Source organism: Sapajus apella, unplaced genomic scaffold (genome assembly GCF_009761245.1).
Source record: "Sapajus apella isolate SASKATOON/1434 unplaced genomic scaffold, GSC_monkey_1.0 scaffold1, whole genome shotgun sequence".
NCBI lineage: Eukaryota > Metazoa > Chordata > Mammalia > Primates > Cebidae > Sapajus > Sapajus apella.
The window spans coordinates 194167-211096 of record NW_022436941.1 but is presented as its reverse complement, the minus strand read 5'-3'; the positions used below and the strand labels follow the sequence as shown (position 1 = coordinate 211096).

Sequence of the window (16930 nt, the reverse complement as noted above, 5' to 3'; positions counted from 1 at the left end):
TGGAGGCGGGCCCGCACCGCCCAGTTCCGCAGAGGCAGGCTACGTGCTGGCGCAGCACGCACGGCCGGGGCGGGGCTGGCGGCGGGCGGCGGAGGCGCGGGGCCTGCTCCCGCCGGCACCATGGCCAAGACCGTGGCCTATTTCTACGACCCTGACGTGGGCAACTTCCACTACGGTGAGGAAACAGGGATATGCAGGAGGGGTTGGGACGCGGAGGTTTGGAGGTGGGGGTTGCAACTCCAGGGGTGAGAGCTGACGAACTCTCTTCTCCCCACCCCCAGGAGCTGGACACCCCATGAAGCCCCATCGCCTGGCATTGACCCATAGCCTCGTCCTGCATTACGGTCTCTATAAGAAGATGATCGTGAGTCCCGCTGCCTCGGCTGTGGGTTGGGGGGTGGGGAGAACTGTGGCCGTAGGGATAGGTGGGCTGGACTGAGCGTATTGAATGCGACCCGCCCCTAAAGTAGGGGGAAGCTGGATAGAAGACACCAGTAGTACCTTGAATGTGCACCGTGTTGGGGGCGGTGTCCTCTGCTTAGTTGAAAGTACTTTCTCACCTCAGGTCCGCCACCCTCTGACTGTAGATAGACTAGCCCTTGGCCTAGGGTTAGGGTGATGTGGGACTGGTTTGAAGACAGAAGGTGTGTTCCTCCTCTGCATTTTAGAGTGTGGATAGGGCCTAAGCCTCAGGAATTGGGTTGGGGGGAAGGATATCACTGTATTGGGGTGTGAGATTTACCCTCAGTCCCCACTCCTCCTTTACCATCTTTTTCTACCTCCGGGGAGCTGGGGCTCCAGGGTGAAACAGTGCTGCCATGTTTGTATGTGTGTATGTGCGTGTGCAAGAGAGGAGATATCTTAGATATTGCGTTTTCAGCCTAGGATACCTCTGCAGGGTTCTGCTTAATTGCTATCCAGTTTTTCATCTCCCAGACATACACATGCTGTCCCCCAAGCTTGGAATTTATGGCTGTGATATGGGATAGTAACAGTTAAGCCAGGCCAGGCGTGGTGGCTCATGCCTGTAATCCCAGCACTTTGGGAGGCTGAAATGGGAGGACTGCTTGAGGCCAGGAGTTGGAGACCAGCTTGGGCCACAGTGGGACCCACATCTCTACAAAAATAAAAATAAAAGTAGCCATGTGTGGCATGTGTGCCTATAGTCCCAACTACTTGGGAGGCTAAGGTGAGAGGATGGCTTGGGCCCAGGAGTTTGAAGTTACAGTGAGCTATGATCATGCTGTAGCACTGCAGCCTGAGTGACAGGAAGGTGTTGCTAGGGAATTAGTGAACAATATGAATGAGTGTTCATTGCTTGTGCCAAGACACAGACGAATGGATTGGTCATAGAAAAGACTGAGGTGATGTTAGTGCAGGAATCTATATCCCTTGAGATTGTTTGCCTGTATGTACCTATGTGCATTTTCTGGGAGAAGAAAAGCTCTTTCTTGTCCAGTTTTCAAGGAGGCGTGACACATCCCCCTCACCTTCCAGAGATAATAAGTCTGATTTTAATTAGAAAGTTGACGTATAGCCGGGCACGGTGGCTCAAGCCTGTAATCCCAGCACTTTGGGAGGCCGAGGCGGGTGGTTCACAAGGTCAAGAGATCGAGACCATCCTGGTCAACATGGTGAAACCCCGTCTCTACTAAAACTACAAAAAATTAGCTGGGCATGGTGGCGCTTGTCTGCAGTCCCAGCTACTCAGGAGGCTGAGGCAGGAGAATTGCCTGAACCCAGGAGGCGGAGGTTGCGGTGAGCCGAGATTGCGCCATTGCACTCCAGCCTGGGTAACAAGAGCGAATCTCCGTCTCAAAAAAAAAAAAAAAAAAAAAAAGAAAGTTGACGTATATCCCATATAGTTGACTCCAGAAAGAAGAATCCAGAGGAAAGAGGACAGAATCAGAGCTTGGGAGAGGAGATGAGCATGGAGAGAAATGGGAATAGGAAAGCCAAGGAACAGGGCAGGTGGATCAAGGCTTAAAGTTGAGAAGGTACGATGGTTGAGCTGGAGGTGGAAAGGAAAAGAAGTGGTCTTCAGGGGACTCAATTGTAATAACCCGCCTGGTTAATTGGAGTCTCTCTCCTGACTTAAGGATTGTGGGATGAGGGTATTGTTATGTTTGGTTTCATAGAATCTCCAGGACTGGGTTCAGTATGGGTGGTCTGAGCCTGTGGAGTGGGGCTGACCCTGCCTGAGTTCATCTTGTGTCTCCATCCCGAGGTCTTCAAGCCATACCAGGCCTCCCAGCATGACATGTGCCGCTTCCACTCCGAGGACTACATTGACTTCCTGCAGAGAGTCAGCCCCACAAATATGCAAGGCTTCACCAAGAGTCTTAATGCCTTCAATGTAGGCGATGACTGGTAAGGAAGGTCTGGGACTTTTGATGTCCAACAGTTTAATTCCAGTCCCTTCAGTGAGGTCTTTTGGCACCAGTGGGAACATCTGAAGGGGGACCTGCTTGTCAAAGAAACATAATTCACTTATTTGTTTATTCAATAAATATTTATTGGTCATTTGCTCTAGGCTAGACCCTGTGCTAAGTGTTGGGAATGCAGTGATGAACAAAACCAAAATTTTAATATTGTATTTTTGCTAAGTCTTATGAAGAGGAGATATATGATAGATTATGAGAGTGTATACATGGTGAATTTTCTAGCTTGGTGGAGTGGCTGGCTTCCTAGAGGAAGTAAAGATTGAGCTGAGATCTGAAAAAAGAGTAGAAGTAGTCAGATCAAAGGTGGTTTGGAGGGTGAAGGGAAGAGTACAGCAGCAGTAGGGACAACATGTGCTAAGGGTCTGTGGTAGGATTGAGTATGACTCATTTGAGGAACAGAAAAAAGGCCAAGTGCAGAATATGAAGAGGCGGTGAACTGAACTGAGGCTAAAGAAATGGGGCCTTTTATAAGTAAACAGCTCTATTATGAATTGGAGCTTTTACTCCTAGAGTAGAGGGAAGTTATCAAAGTGTTTTAAAAAGCAAGAGATCTTAAGAGGACTATGGGCAGTTAAAAAAACGAACAAACAAAGGAGTGGTTTGATATCATTAGGTTTACATTGAGCTTGTATTATCCATACAAGAGTCAGGGTTATGCTCTATGGGGAAGGGAGGGGACAACAAAGATAAGCCATGATCTCTTCTTTTCTTACACGCTACATCCATGAAAAAAATTATAACCATCACAGCTACTGTTTACTCAATTCTACTTATTTTTGTTTTTAAACTTTTTACAAGGGAAAATTTCAAAAATTTCTGAAAGTGAAATAGTGCGGTAAACTCCCATACATCCATCACCTAGCTTCAACACTTATGAACAAATGGTCACTCTTTTTTTTCTTTTTTTTTTGAGATGGAGTCTTACACTGTAGCCCAGGCTGGAATGCAGTGGCACGATCTCAGCTCACTGCAACCTCTGCTTCCTGGGTTCAGGTGATTTCTCCTGCCTCAGCCTCTGGAGTTGCTGGGATTGTAGGCGTGTGCCACCACACCTGGCTAATTTTTGTATATTTAGTAGAGACAGGGTTTCACCATGTTGGCCAGGCTGGTTTTGTACTCCTGACCTCAGGTGATCCACCAGCCTTGGCCTCCCAAAGAGCTGGGATTATAGTTATGAGCCACTGCGCCTGGCCAAGCAAATGGCCACTCTTAACTTCATCTACACTCCTTTATGTTAGATTGTTTTAATGCAAATCCTAGATGTCACATCCTTTTATCCATAAATACTTTATTATGTATCTCTAAATGATACCCTTAAAAAAAATATATCATTATCAAACCTAAAAAATTAACAGTGATTCCTTAATATCATCAAATATATAATCGGTATTCAGATTTCTGCAGTTGTCTCATAATTATTTTGTGGTTAGTTTAAATTAGGATTTAAACAAGGTCTATACATTGCATTTGGTTGATATATCTCTTAAGACTTTTAATTTGTAGCTTTTCTCTCACCCCCTTGAATTTATTTCTTGAAGAAACCAGGTTGCTGATCCTGTAGAGTGTCCTATGATAGCTACCATTTATTGAGTGTTTACTCTGCTAGGTATTATGCCGAGGGTTGCTGGTAAATCCACTTAATTCTCATACCAAGCCTTAGATGTATTATAATAGACCTTTTTCTGATGTTATACATAAGTAAATTGAGGTTTGGGAATATTTAGGTAACTTGGCCTCAGTCACATAACTGGTCATCGAAGGGTGTATGATCCAGATCCCAGGTTTTTAAGCCACTAACCTGTTTTCCTGAAAGATCTTAATGACAGAAGCAGCCAGGGCTAGAGGATAGAGGCCAACTCATTAGGCTGGCATTGGCACCTTTCCAACCTTATCCCTACACCTCAGCTGCACGGGTTACCTTCCTGGAATGCCCTTAGTTTTCTTTTCAGCCTCTTCAATGCCTTCTCAGCCTTCACACCACCTCCATGAAGGTTTCTTGACCATACCAGCCCACAGACCTCTGTCCTGCACACACTGCCCTGCTCATTTGGTGTTCAGTCGTGGGCTGTCTGGGGAGTTTTCTTGTTTTTTTGTTACTCTTGCTGCTATTTCTGAGCTCACTTTCTGGGTCTGAGAATACAGGGTCAGTCCTTAAGCCACACTGGGGTCCTGTAGATGTTCTTTGTGCAATTAGAGAATGCTAATTAGAATACTACCTCTGGGCCATTTACATTGCATCAGTCTTCCTGTCAAACAAGTTACAGTTGTTCTTATCTGTATTTCAGATGAGAATCAGGAATTTTTCTTCTGTTTAATGAATTCCTGATTGTTTTCAAAGTGATCTAACATAAATAGCCAAATTGTACTACAGGGCTTTAAATGAAAATTTTAAAAAAAGCAATTCCAGGCCGGGCCTGGTGGCTCACGCCTGTAATCCCAGCACTTTGGGAGGCTGAGGTGGGCAGATCACCTGAGGTCAGGAGTTTGAGATCAGCCTGGTCAACATGGCACAACCCTGTCTCTACTAAAAATGCAAAAATTAGCTGGGCGTGGTGACGCACGCCTGTGATCCCAGCTATACCTGGAGGCTGAGGCAGGAGAATTGCTTGAACCCAGAAGGCAGAGCTTGCAGTGAGTCAAGATCATGTCACTGTACTCCAGCCTGGGCAACACAGTGAGACTCTGTCTCAAAAAAGAAAAGGCAATTCCAGACCTCCTCTCCCTTTTACCCATAAATCCTTCTCCCTAGTGACAGTAACTTTCAGCTCCTTTCCCTAGGTCTTCTGGTATTTATCTTTGGATTTTTAAATAATAATAATATGAATCGACTATTATTACTAATTTGTAATATATAGGTAATACCTGTTATATACTAGGTACCATTCTAAGTGCTTTACAACCATTAGTTCATTTAATCTCAACAACCCCTATGAAGCAGGGTCTATTATTGTCCCCGTTACAGATGAGGACATTTAGGCACAGAAAGGTTAAGCAGTTTTGTACAGCCTCGCTAGTATCATTAGCAGGTATTTTGTTGTTTTTTTTTTGAGATGGAATCTTACTCTGTCGCCCAGGCTGGAGTGCAATGTTGTGATCTCAGCTCACTGCAACCTCCGCCTCCCAGGTTCAAGCAATTCTCCTGTCTCAGCCTCCTGAGTAGCTGGGAGTACAGGCGCACGCCACCATGCCTGGCTAATTTTTGTATTGTTAGAGACGAGGTTTCACCATATTGGCCAGGCTGGTCTTGAACTCCTGACCTCTTGATCCACCCACCTCGGCCTCCCAAAGTGCTGGGATTACAGGCGTAAACCATCATTCCCAGTCCATAGGTGTTAAAGAGCTAGAATTTGAACCTAGGTAGTCTGGCTTCAGAATCTGGGCTTGTAATCATACTGCCCTCCTGAATTGTCTCTCATTGTTATTTCTTTGTCAGTTTTAGGCATTATCTGATAAGCTGTTAGTATGGGATATGAGCATTTAGTCTTCTTAGAATCACATTGGTTTCCTTTCCCCTCCCAGCTTCATAGTAATTTAAAAATAAATCCGTATTCCATGTTTACGTTATTATAACTCTGAAAGATTCATTTATTACCAAGCCAAATGGTGTAGTGTGATTTAATCTATTTTCTTTTAAAGCTTTTTGTTTTTCCTGAAACTGACAATTGCATTATTTTTTCATTTGCTTAGTTTTCTAGATATTAGTCACTAATTCTTTCCAAACCTTTTGAGAGACTAAAACCCTACAATTCTTGCTTGAACCTGGGAGGCGGAAGCTGCAGTGAGTTGAGATAGCACCACTGCACTCCAGCCTGGGTGACAGAATGAGACCCCATCTCAAAAAGCAAACAAACAGTCCGGGTGCAGTGGCTCACACCCGTAATCCCAGCACTTTGGGAGGCCAAGGTAGGCGGACCACCTGACATCAGGAGTTTGAAACGAGCCTGACCAACATGGCAAAACCCTTTCTCTACTAAAAATACAAAACTTAGCTGGGCGTGGTGTTGGGTGCCTGTAATCCCATCTACTCGGGAGGCTGAGGCAGGAGAATGGCTTGAACCTAGGAGTTGGAGGTTGCAGTGAGCTGAGATTGTGCCATTGCACTCCAGTCTGAGTGACAGAGCAAGGACTCCATCACAAAAACAAACAAACAAAACCTACAGTTCTGTTTTTCGCATGGTCAAATGTGTCAGCTGCACTATTTTTATATTTATTGTTTGAGACCTAAAACTAGGGATTGTTTAAGTCTTTCTTCTTTACAAAGTGAGGTTTATGTAGGTATAACTTGCATACAGTAAAATTAACCTTTTTTAGGTGTAACAGTTCAGAGAGTTTTGATAGAATATATCAAGGTGTAGGGCCAGTGCTGATGGCTCAAGCCTGTAGTCCCAGCATTTTGGGAGGCCAAGGCGAAAGAATCACTTGAGCCCAGATGTTCAAGACCAGCTTGGCAACATAGTAAGACCCTGTCTGTACCAACTCCCCCCCCCACCAAAAAAAAGTATCAAGGTATAGGAAATTTCTATTACCCCACAAAGGTCAACTCATACCCTTTTGTAGTTAATCCCTTCCCTCCAACCTAGATCCAGCCAACTATTGATCTGATGTCTGTCCTTGTATTTTACCTTTTCTAGAATGTTACATAAATGGAGTTATACAGTAAGTATCCTTTTGCGTCTGGCTTCAAGCCTTTGCTTTTTATAAAGAATAACAATGGTAATAATTATAGCTGACATTTATTAAAGGCTTACCAGATATCATAAACTGTGCTACAGGCTTTTGTGGGTTATCTCATCACCGTTTTACATATGTAGGTATACAGTTCTTTCTTTAAACGTGTGACTATGAAGAATATTATTGAACATTGTGTTAAAATGTGTTACGCTTAGAAGACTAAGAAAAACAGAACTCATGTTGTCGTCCAACTTACTTCCTTTTTACATGTGTACTACAGTACCTGGAAGCTGCTTGCTTCTTTCCCCAGCTGGGATACAAACTCCCTGACAATTAGATGCTTCTTGATTTCCCATCCAGTGCCTTGCACAGGGCTTGGTACATGGTTTGGTCCAAAATATTTGTTGAATAAATTTGTAGGTAGCCCAGGTGTGTAGGAAGGGGAGAGAAGGTTCTTGAAAAATGGAGATTGGAGGAGTCTGGGGTAGGGAGGGAGGTGTGGCAAGGGCCCAGACAGAGGCAGGAGGGTTCCAACATGTTCCTCTTCCCTGCAGTCCAGTGTTTCCCGGGCTCTTTGAGTTCTGCTCCCGTTACACAGGCGCATCTCTGCAAGGAGCAACCCAGCTGAACAACAAGGTGACATAGTCTCGAGTCCTGTTCCTACTTTCCTCTGGATCCCTGGACTTAGGGGTTTAACCCTGACCCTGGGCACCCAGCTTGAGGGGTGGGCAGGAGGAGGACTGTGACTTGGGTGTTTGTCTTTCAGATCTGTGATATTGCCATTAACTGGGCTGGTGGTCTGCACCATGCCAAGAAGTTTGAGGTGAGTGAGGAGGTGTTGGGAAAGACTGTGGCCACCCTCGAGTAGGTGTTTAGGATGATGGTGGGGGGCAGCTGGGTAGAGGAATTGCTCCTCTCTTCATGAGACCACTGTCTTGCCATAGGCCTCTGGTTTCTGCTATGTCAACGACATTGTGATTGGCATCCTGGAGCTGCTCAAGTAAGTAGCCTAGGAGGAGATGGGGGCAGTTATGGGATTCTTAGCTGAGGAGGTCTCTCAGACTCAGCCGGGACCTTGACCTTCCACCTCCCTGACTAGCTTCTCCCAAGTTCTTGATGCTTTATTCAAGCTGCCTCTTCCACTGCTGCAGATTCCCTGCTGCCTCCTCACATTTCAGCCTTCTCTGCATATCTGCCTCTTGTCCCTGCCTCTAGTCTCTAGGCTGGAGCCCCCAGTTGCCTTTAGGGAACTGGTGATATTAAGTTTCAGGCGACCAGGGCAGAAGCAGACTCTTCACAGTTCTAGATCTGGTGTTTGGGAGGACTGGGTCAGGGGGTTCACTTCTAGCTCAGACCCTGGCTTTGCCTTCCCTCCAGGTACCACCCTCGGGTGCTCTACATTGACATTGACATCCACCATGGTGACGGGGTTCAGGAAGCTTTCTACCTCACTGACCGGGTCATGACCGTGTCCTTCCACAAATACGGAAATTACTTCTTCCCTGGCACAGGTATGGGAATAGGGATTACTTTCCCCTTCCCACCCTTCAGCTCTTTACTATGAGTGCCTCCTTCTCAGCCTTCTGGTCTCAGCTCAGGTGTCCCCTCCTCAGAGAAGCTTTTCCTGACCACCCCAGTTATAATCACCTTCCCCATTACTCTGTCACCTCAGCCTCGTTGTTTCCCTCAGAACACTCACTGCTATTTGTGTTTATTGTAGTTTTTTGTTTTGTTTTGTTTTGTTTACTGTCTACCTCCTCCTTATGCCTACTCCCTAAGAATATAAGCTTCCTGGTATATCGTTAATTTCTTCAGTTCTATTCATTGCTGAATCCCCACCAGCTAATACACAGTTGGCTCAGAGTGGATACCCCAACACTATTTGTTGAATGAATGCAAGCTGCAAGAGATTTAGTGGCTCTAGGGACTTTATGATGAAGGTGCATAGATGCAGTGAGAGGTTCCCAGAGTGCAGATTGGGGTTGAAACAGCTGGGTTGTGGGTACTCCCCATGTGTGGCTACCACCACCCACTTCCCTATAGGTGACATGTATGAAGTTGGGGCAGAGAGTGGCCGCTATTACTGTCTGAATGTGCCCCTGCGGGATGGCATTGATGACCAGAGTAAGTACTGAAGTCTTCTCCCTGTTCCCTAGGTCCCTTCTTTTTCTCCTTGAAATAACCTCTTCTGCCTGGTATTGTCTGCTGTTGGGTCAGGTGTCCTTAAGGATGAATGGCCTTCAGAGGGACCATGAATCCCTGGAAATCGTATGCAACATATCATGTGTATGTGCATTTTCTGGGAAAAGTCATTGGCTTTTATCATTTACTCATAGCAGTCTGGGATCCCTTCCAGAAGTTTCAAACCAATGATTTGGTTCTTTGGGTTGCCCCTTTCCTGGGCTACATGCTCGCTCAACCCCCTTTTTCCTTTTGTTCCCTGTCTCCCCATCCCCTTGGGGTGCCAGGTGCCCATCTTTGGCCCTCTCCCAGGTTACAAGCACCTTTTCCAGCCGGTTATCAACCAGGTAGTGGACTTCTACCAACCCACGTGCATTGTGCTCCAGGTAATACTGTCAGTGCCTCTTTAGGAGTGTTCTGGCTGGGCTTGGGGGAAGAGAGCAAGGGAAGAGGAGGTTCTTTAGGTTGGTTGGGTAAGGGGTATCTGATCAGTTATATCACTGCGCTTGCCTGTCGTTTTGCTTTTTGCAGTGTGGAGCTGACTCTCTGGGCTGTGATCGATTGGGCTGCTTTAATCTCAGCATCCGAGGACATGGGTGAGACTTGCTCTCCTTCTTCTCCCCAAGGTTTTTAAGTGGTCTTGGACTTTAGTACATGGGTGGGGGTAGTTGGGGAACGGGCCTTACCTCTACTAGGAAATCAAAACTAGCTACAAATTGTACTTGAACTAGAAATGTCATCTTGTACAGGGTTCCCTAAATGGTTATTCATTCACAGTATATTTTTATTAAGCACCTATTATGTTCCAAGCATCATGCCACATCATGGGGATGGAATGAGGAGACTCCCATGAAGTTTACAGTTTAGGAAACAGACAAAAAATAAATAATCAAATGAAATAGATTGTTATAAATTCTATGAAAGAAAGAAAGCTGAGATACAGGATACAATGGGGGACCTACTTTAGATAGTATGATTTGGAAAAAATTTTCTAAGGAAGTAAAATTTGAGCTGACACCTGGTGACCAAGAAGGAGTCTTAAGGAGACATAAGGGGAGAAGAGAGAAGCCTGTCCCAAGCATTGACAAAGGCCCACAGACGGCTCTAAGGGGTGGGCCCAGTGCATACACCTATAATCCTAACACTTTGAGAGGCCAAGATGGGAGAATTGCCTGAGGCTAGGAGTTTGAGGCCAGCCTGAGCAACATAAGACAGCCATCTCCAGAAAAAAACAAAAACAAAATTAGCCGGGCATGATGGTGCATGCCTATAGTCCTAGCTACTCAGGAAGCTGAGGCAGGGGGATCACTTGAGCCCAGGTGTTTGAGGTTACAGTGAGCCCTGATTATGCCACTGGACTTCAGTCTGGGCAACAGAGTGAGATACTTTTTTTTTTTTTTTTTTTTTAATAAAATGAAAGGCTCTGGCCGGAATGAGCTGATGCAGTAGAACACAGGGAGCAAGCTAGAGGTAGTTTGAGTTGGGGTCCGAGAAGCTGACCATGGTGAGATTGTGCAGAACCTTTAGACCCTGGTAAGGAATTTGAATTATATTCCAAAGATGGTGGGAAACCACTGTAGTATTTTTAAGCAGAAAAGCGACATGATCCGATTTGTGTTTGAAGGTGATTATTCTGACTGCTGAATAGAGAAAACTTTGGGTAGAGGAAATGTAGATGAAAGTGGGAAGACCAGTTAGGAAGCCATGGTTTTGGTTAGGTACCCAGACCAAGGTGGAGGAGGTGGCAGTGGAGAGACATAGATGCTCTGGGATATTATATACACATTATATATATTTAGATGGAGGCAGATATATGTGTGTGTGTGTATATAATTTTTTTTTTTTGAGATGGAGTCTTGCTCTGTCATCCAGGCTGGAGTACAGTGGCATGATCTCAGCTCACTGCAAGCTCTGCCTCCTGGGTTCAAGCGATTCTCCTGCCTCAGCCTCCTGAGTAGCTGGGACTACAGGCACACACCACCATGCCTGGCTAATTTATTTTGTGTTTTTAGTAGAGACAGCGTGTTGCCATGTTACCCAGGCTGGTCTTGAACTCCTGAGCTCAGGCAGTCCACCTGCCTCAGCCACCCAATGTGCTAGGATTATAAGTGTGAGCCACTGCACCCAGCGTAAGTTATATTTTGAAGGCTAGAATCAACAGAACTTGCATTGATGAGAGTAGTTGATTAACAGGCAGGGTGCCAGGGAGGGTGTTGGGCAGAACAGAGATGGGACTGTGCTTTATTTTAAAATTTTTATTGAGACACAGAATATAAAGTATACACAAATCTTAAGGGCATAACATAGTGAATTTCACTATCCAGATAAAGATTTAGAATATTTATAGTTACCTTGTGCTCCTTTCAGGCAATACCTAAAGGTAGGTACCTTGTCTTTTGATAGCCAGCCTCCTCCACTCCTTCCTCTGGTTCCTTTTTACAGGGAATGCGTTGAATATGTCAAGAGCTTCAATATCCCTCTACTGGTGCTGGGTGGTGGTGGTTATACTGTCCGAAATGTTGCCCGCTGCTGGTGAGCACCCTCCTGATTTCCTCCCCCATCGTCCACTGTGAGCTAGGGGGTCCCTCAGATATGGCCACATGGGCTCGCCAGCCCACTTGGTCAGCCTGCTCCCCTCTGCTGGTTGGTTTCAGGACATATGAGACATCGCTGCTGGTAGAAGAGGCCATTAGTGAGGAGCTTCCCTATAGTGGTAAGGACCACCCCACAACAGGGAGGCCATTCTCACTAGATTTTAGAATGACTTGGTTTGAAGGCAGATGGGAAATTTTACACTCTTAGAGCTCTGCAAACTAAACCCCTGGCTCAGAGCAAGGAAAAGATTGGGCAACTATTATGTAGGGGCTCTGGATGGGAAGGAAAAAGACTGGGAAGTCTTGGTAGCTGCCTTTCTTAGTCTGAGCCATACTTTCTCCTCTCCTCCCTAAGAATACTTCGAGTACTTTGCCCCAGACTTCACGCTTCATCCAGATGTCAGCACCCGCATCGAAAATCAGAACTCACGCCAGGTCAGCAGCTCAGAAAAGCTGAGCACAAACTTTTCCTGAAAGGCGGAGCCCAGGAGAGGTCAAAGATGTGGGAAGTAGAAAAAACCAAAGAGAAGGAAGTTCTAAATCATCACTGTCACTGTTATTGGCCAGGAGGCAGTAGGTTAAAGCAGACGCAGTTGGGGTTGGTGGGGAGGGATAGCTATCAGTTGGGGACCTAAACTTGAGGTACCACTGAGATGAAAACCAGGATGGTGGGGGTCAAAGGCAGCTGGGAGAGTGCATGCCCTGGAAATCACTGGGAACTGCTCACTCTCTATTCCTCGTCTCCAACCAGTATCTGGACCAGATCCGCCAGACAATCTTTGAAAACCTGAAGATGCTGAACCATGCACCTAGTGTCCAGATTCATGATGTGCCTGCAGACCTCCTGACCTATGACAGGACTGATGAGGCTGATGCAGAGGAGAGGGGTCCTGAGGAGAACTATAGCAGGTCTGGGAGCAGGGACTTTAGGGGGTTCCGGTAGGCTTGCTGGGGAGTCTTAAAAGGGAAAAAAGTAAATGAGAAGGTATAACCTTATTGCCCCTGGCTTACCTCCATGTCTGCTACAATTTCACCACTCTTTTCTTTGCTATTTTTAATGACAAAAGTAACACATATTTATTGTAAAATTTTAAAACAGCACCAGAATATGTTGTTTGCTTTCACACAATCCTAGACCCATTCCATAGGAGTAACCACTGTTAATAGTTTCTATTTTTTTGGATAGGACTTTTTCTATAGATTGCAAGTATACTGTTCTGTATGTACATATAAACAAACACATACTCATTTACAGTTTGTGTGATTTTTTTTGCTTTTTGTGAATACAAATAGGGTCATGCTATATATGCTGTTTTACATCATATAGCTGGTTCCATGTTAGCTAGTATAGCACTGCTTCAGTATTTTATCAGCTGTATAATAATCTATCGTGAGGATATAGCATAAAATTTAACCAATTACCATTGATAGACATTTACATTATTTTCCATTTGTTTGATATTACAATAATAATGTGTCAGTGAATCCCCTTACATATACATCTTTGCATGCTTGTTTCAGTGGGTTAGATAGTAGAATGGTTGCTGCTAGGTCAAAGGCTGTGTGCACCGATTTTTTTTATTTTTTGAGACAAGGTCTCATTCTATCACCAGACTGGAGTACAGTGGCATGATTATAGCTCACTGCAATCTTGGACTCCTGGGATCAAGCGATCCTCCTGCCTCAGCCTCTTGAGTAGCTGGGATCATAGGTGTGCACCACCACTCCTGGCTAATTTTTTAATTTTTTGTAGAGATGGGGTCTCGCCTTGTTGCCCAGACTGGTCTCAAACTCCTGGGCTCAAATAACCCTCCGACCTCAGCCTTCCAATGTGCTGGGATTATAGGCGTGAGTCACTGCGCCTGACCTAAAAATTTTTTCTATTTACTGCCAAATTGCTGTCCAGAAAGTCTGTAGTGGCTTATAGTCTTGCCAGCATTTTCCTCAGTCTTTCCAGGTCTTGAGTTGGACAGGTCACTGCCTACATACCACTCCCTAAGGCTCTTTGATTTCGTTGCTCTGTTAATTTTTTCAGGTGGGATAATTGTATTTTTTTTTTTTCCAAAAGTCTTTATCTTTCTGAGATAGATACTAAATATTTGTAGATGGAATGAATTAGGGGAAAAAAGGATAGGGTAGAATTTTTTTAAATCCCAAAACTTTGCTGAAAAGTGAAAGGAAAAGACAGCAGAACCCAGAAGTGCAGAAACAGATGAAGTTAATGGAGAACAGATTTTTTTATGTGACTGAGGGATAACCACAGCTGGACACTTGTGGGACACGCAGTCCTGCTCCCATGTAGTGTTAGAGGTCTGAGCTGACTCTGCTGCAGAGCCTGATGGGCTTCTTAGCCCTTTCCAGAATCTGCTTCTCTGTCTTAGAGTTCAGGCCTCTGTATCTCTCCTCTGGACCTGGGCTTTACTGGTCTGACTCTTGGGGACTTCTCTAACTCTCCTCCATGAGTATCCCCTGATCTCCTCTCCTGGGTGAGGAGGTGTCTGAACATCTGGCTTCAGGGCTTCCACAACTTCTGAAAATTGCTTTTCATTGTCTGGTTTGGTTTGGTAAAACCTGTTTTAAGTTCTTCCTTTTGTAGAGGTTTGAGTTTTTTATCAATAGCTCCAGGCTAGAATCTGGGCCTAGTCTCTGTATTATAATACCACCCACTTTCAACAGCCAGAAGAAGCCTCAGGCTCTTCCTTTTCTTAAGCCCTACCTCTCTGTCAGACCACCCACTGAGTTTCTGTTCTTTGATGCCTGTAGCTCCAGCTTGCATAAGACTTGCAGAGTAGTAATAGGAAGAGTTAACACTTTTTGTGGGTTTGCCAAGCACCAGACACACTACTAAATGCTGTCTGTTAAAACATATATAGCATCATCCTGTTGCCATCAGACAACTCCGGTGGCTCTTATTCTGAGATTAAAACAAGAGCAATCTAAGGCTCAGAGAGACTTAAGTAACTTTCTTTCTTATTTTTTTGAGATGGAGCTTTGCTCTTGTTGTCCAGGCTGTAGTGCAATGGCATGATCTCTGCTTACCACAACCTCCACCTCCCAGGTTCAAGAGATTCTCTTGCCTCAGCCTCCCAAGTAGCTGGGATTACAGGCATGTGCGTTCACGCCTGGCTAAATTTTTTTGTATTCTTAGTAGAGACAGGGTTTCGCCATGTTGGTCAGGCTGGTCTCGAACTCCAGACCTCAGGTAATCCACCTGCCTCGGCCTCCCACAGTGCTGGGATTACTAAGTAACTCTCTGAACATCAGAGTTAAATATCAGGGCTGAGATTCAACCTGAGTCTCTGACTCCACACCTTTAACCGTCGTACGCTTAGAAGTAACTGAGACGTTGCTCACCAAGCAGATAAGGCTTTTCCTGGCTTAGTTCCTCAGCTTCTCTTTGATGACTTTCTCAATTCTCTCTGTCCCAGAGAATACTTCTTAAAAAAGAAAAAAACCAGTATTGAGTACCTATTGGGCCCTGTCTAGCTTTCCTATCCCTTCTTTCACTATGGGTTTATATTACCACGTCATTCTTCTTAAAATTAAAACTCTCCTTTACCTAGTACTTAGAAGAAAATCCAAATTTTGGAATGTGGCTTAAAAAGGTCCTGCATGCTAGCCCTTACCTACATCCAGGATCTCATCTCTACTCTCCTCCATGCACAGTGCCCCAGCTGCCCTGGCCTCCTTGTTCTTACTGGAATATATCAGTCTCTTTCCATTTCATGACCTTTGTACTTGGTTTTCTTGCGTCTTGGAATGGCCTTCCTGAAGTCTTTGCCTAGCCAGCTCCTCCTCAGACTGTAGGTCTTATGTGCATAAGGTGTTATGTCCCTAATATTCGTCTCTGAAATTTTACCCTTTTCCTCCTGTCGCCTTCAGTCATATCACTTCATTTTATTAATTGTATTCTCCATCATCTGAAATTATCATATTTATTTGCTTTGTCAGTTATTCATCCATTTATTAGGTAAGCTTTTTTAATAGACAAACCTTGTCTGGCTTGTTATTCTCTACTGTATTGCTAAGGTTTATGACAGTGTCCGTACAGAGTAGTTCCTTAATGTTTATTTGATACATGAATGGGTGAATAGCAGTCTCTACCAAAAACAGGAGGCGTGGTTCTCAATGGGCCTGAGAAATGCCTTTGGAAGAGGGTGCTGGGAGAAGATTGGAACTTGGAGTGACATCTTGACCTCTCTCCCTTTGCTTTGCAGGCCAGAGGCACCCAATGAGTTCTATGATGGAGACCATGACAACGACAAGGAAAGCGATGTGGAGATTTAAGAGCGGCTTGGGATGCTGTGCCCCACGGGATTTCTTTTCGCCTCCTGGTTGGGCTGGAGGGAAAAGGAGTAGCTCCTACAGTCCTGGAGTGGTCACGCCAGGGCTTTTGCTGACTCTGGGAAAGAGTCTGGAGACCACATCTGGTTCTTGAACCATCAACCCCATTTCCTCTCTCTCCCAAGGCCTGACAATGGTACCTATTAGGGATGAGATATGGACAAGGATAACTATCTGGGACATTATTGGCAGTGGGCCCTGGAGGCCAGTCCCTAGCCCCTCTTGCCTCTTATTCCTTCCCTGTTTCCCTCCAACCCAGAGATTTTGAGGGATGAATGGTAGACAGGGACTGAGATTGCCTTGGACTTCCTCCTCCCCTTGCTTCCAGGGAAGGTGAAGAGAGAGGGATTTGGCAGGAGCTCTGGCTCCCTAACACCTGATTCTCAGATGATGGGAAGTATGTTTTCAAGTGTGGGGAGGATATGAAAATGTCCTGTTCTCACTTTTGGCTTTATGTCCATTTTGCCACTGTTTTTATCCAATAAACTAAGTATTTTTTGTACCTTTTGCCTTTCTAGGAATGTTAATTCTTTCTAGTTTCCTATTTATGAAGGGAGAGGGAAACGAACGTGATGATACATGTAATAAAAGCATAGTTAATATTCATTCAGCACTTACCCTATGTTAGGCCCTGAGTATGTATTCTATTTTGATTATTACATATATAAGGAGTCAATAGAGCATTTTGGTTAAGAG

General features: G+C 45.0%; 1 protein-coding gene and 1 long non-coding RNA gene across 2 annotated transcripts; both read left to right on the top strand.

Annotated features, from left to right (window-relative positions):
* The first annotated feature begins 50 nt into the window (after window positions 1-50).
* On the top strand, window positions 51-16741 carry HDAC3 (histone deacetylase 3). Its single transcript, XM_032298906.1, has 15 exons — window positions 51-175; window positions 282-364; window positions 2228-2370; window positions 7670-7751; window positions 7882-7938; window positions 8060-8115; window positions 8493-8626; window positions 9159-9239; window positions 9609-9682; window positions 9828-9892; window positions 11739-11828; window positions 11951-12009; window positions 12246-12325; window positions 12642-12799; window positions 16108-16741. The coding sequence occupies exons 1-15, from the start codon at window positions 121-123 to the stop codon at window positions 16175-16177; spliced, it is 1287 nt and encodes a 428-aa protein (XP_032154797.1). The 5' UTR covers window positions 51-120; the 3' UTR covers window positions 16178-16741.
* On the top strand, window positions 1194-2025 carry LOC116565633. The gene is made up of 2 exons (XR_004275561.1): window positions 1194-1531; window positions 1842-2025. It is a non-coding gene; the product is annotated as an uncharacterized LOC116565633 (long non-coding RNA).
* Window positions 16742-16930: the final 189 nt, after the last annotated feature.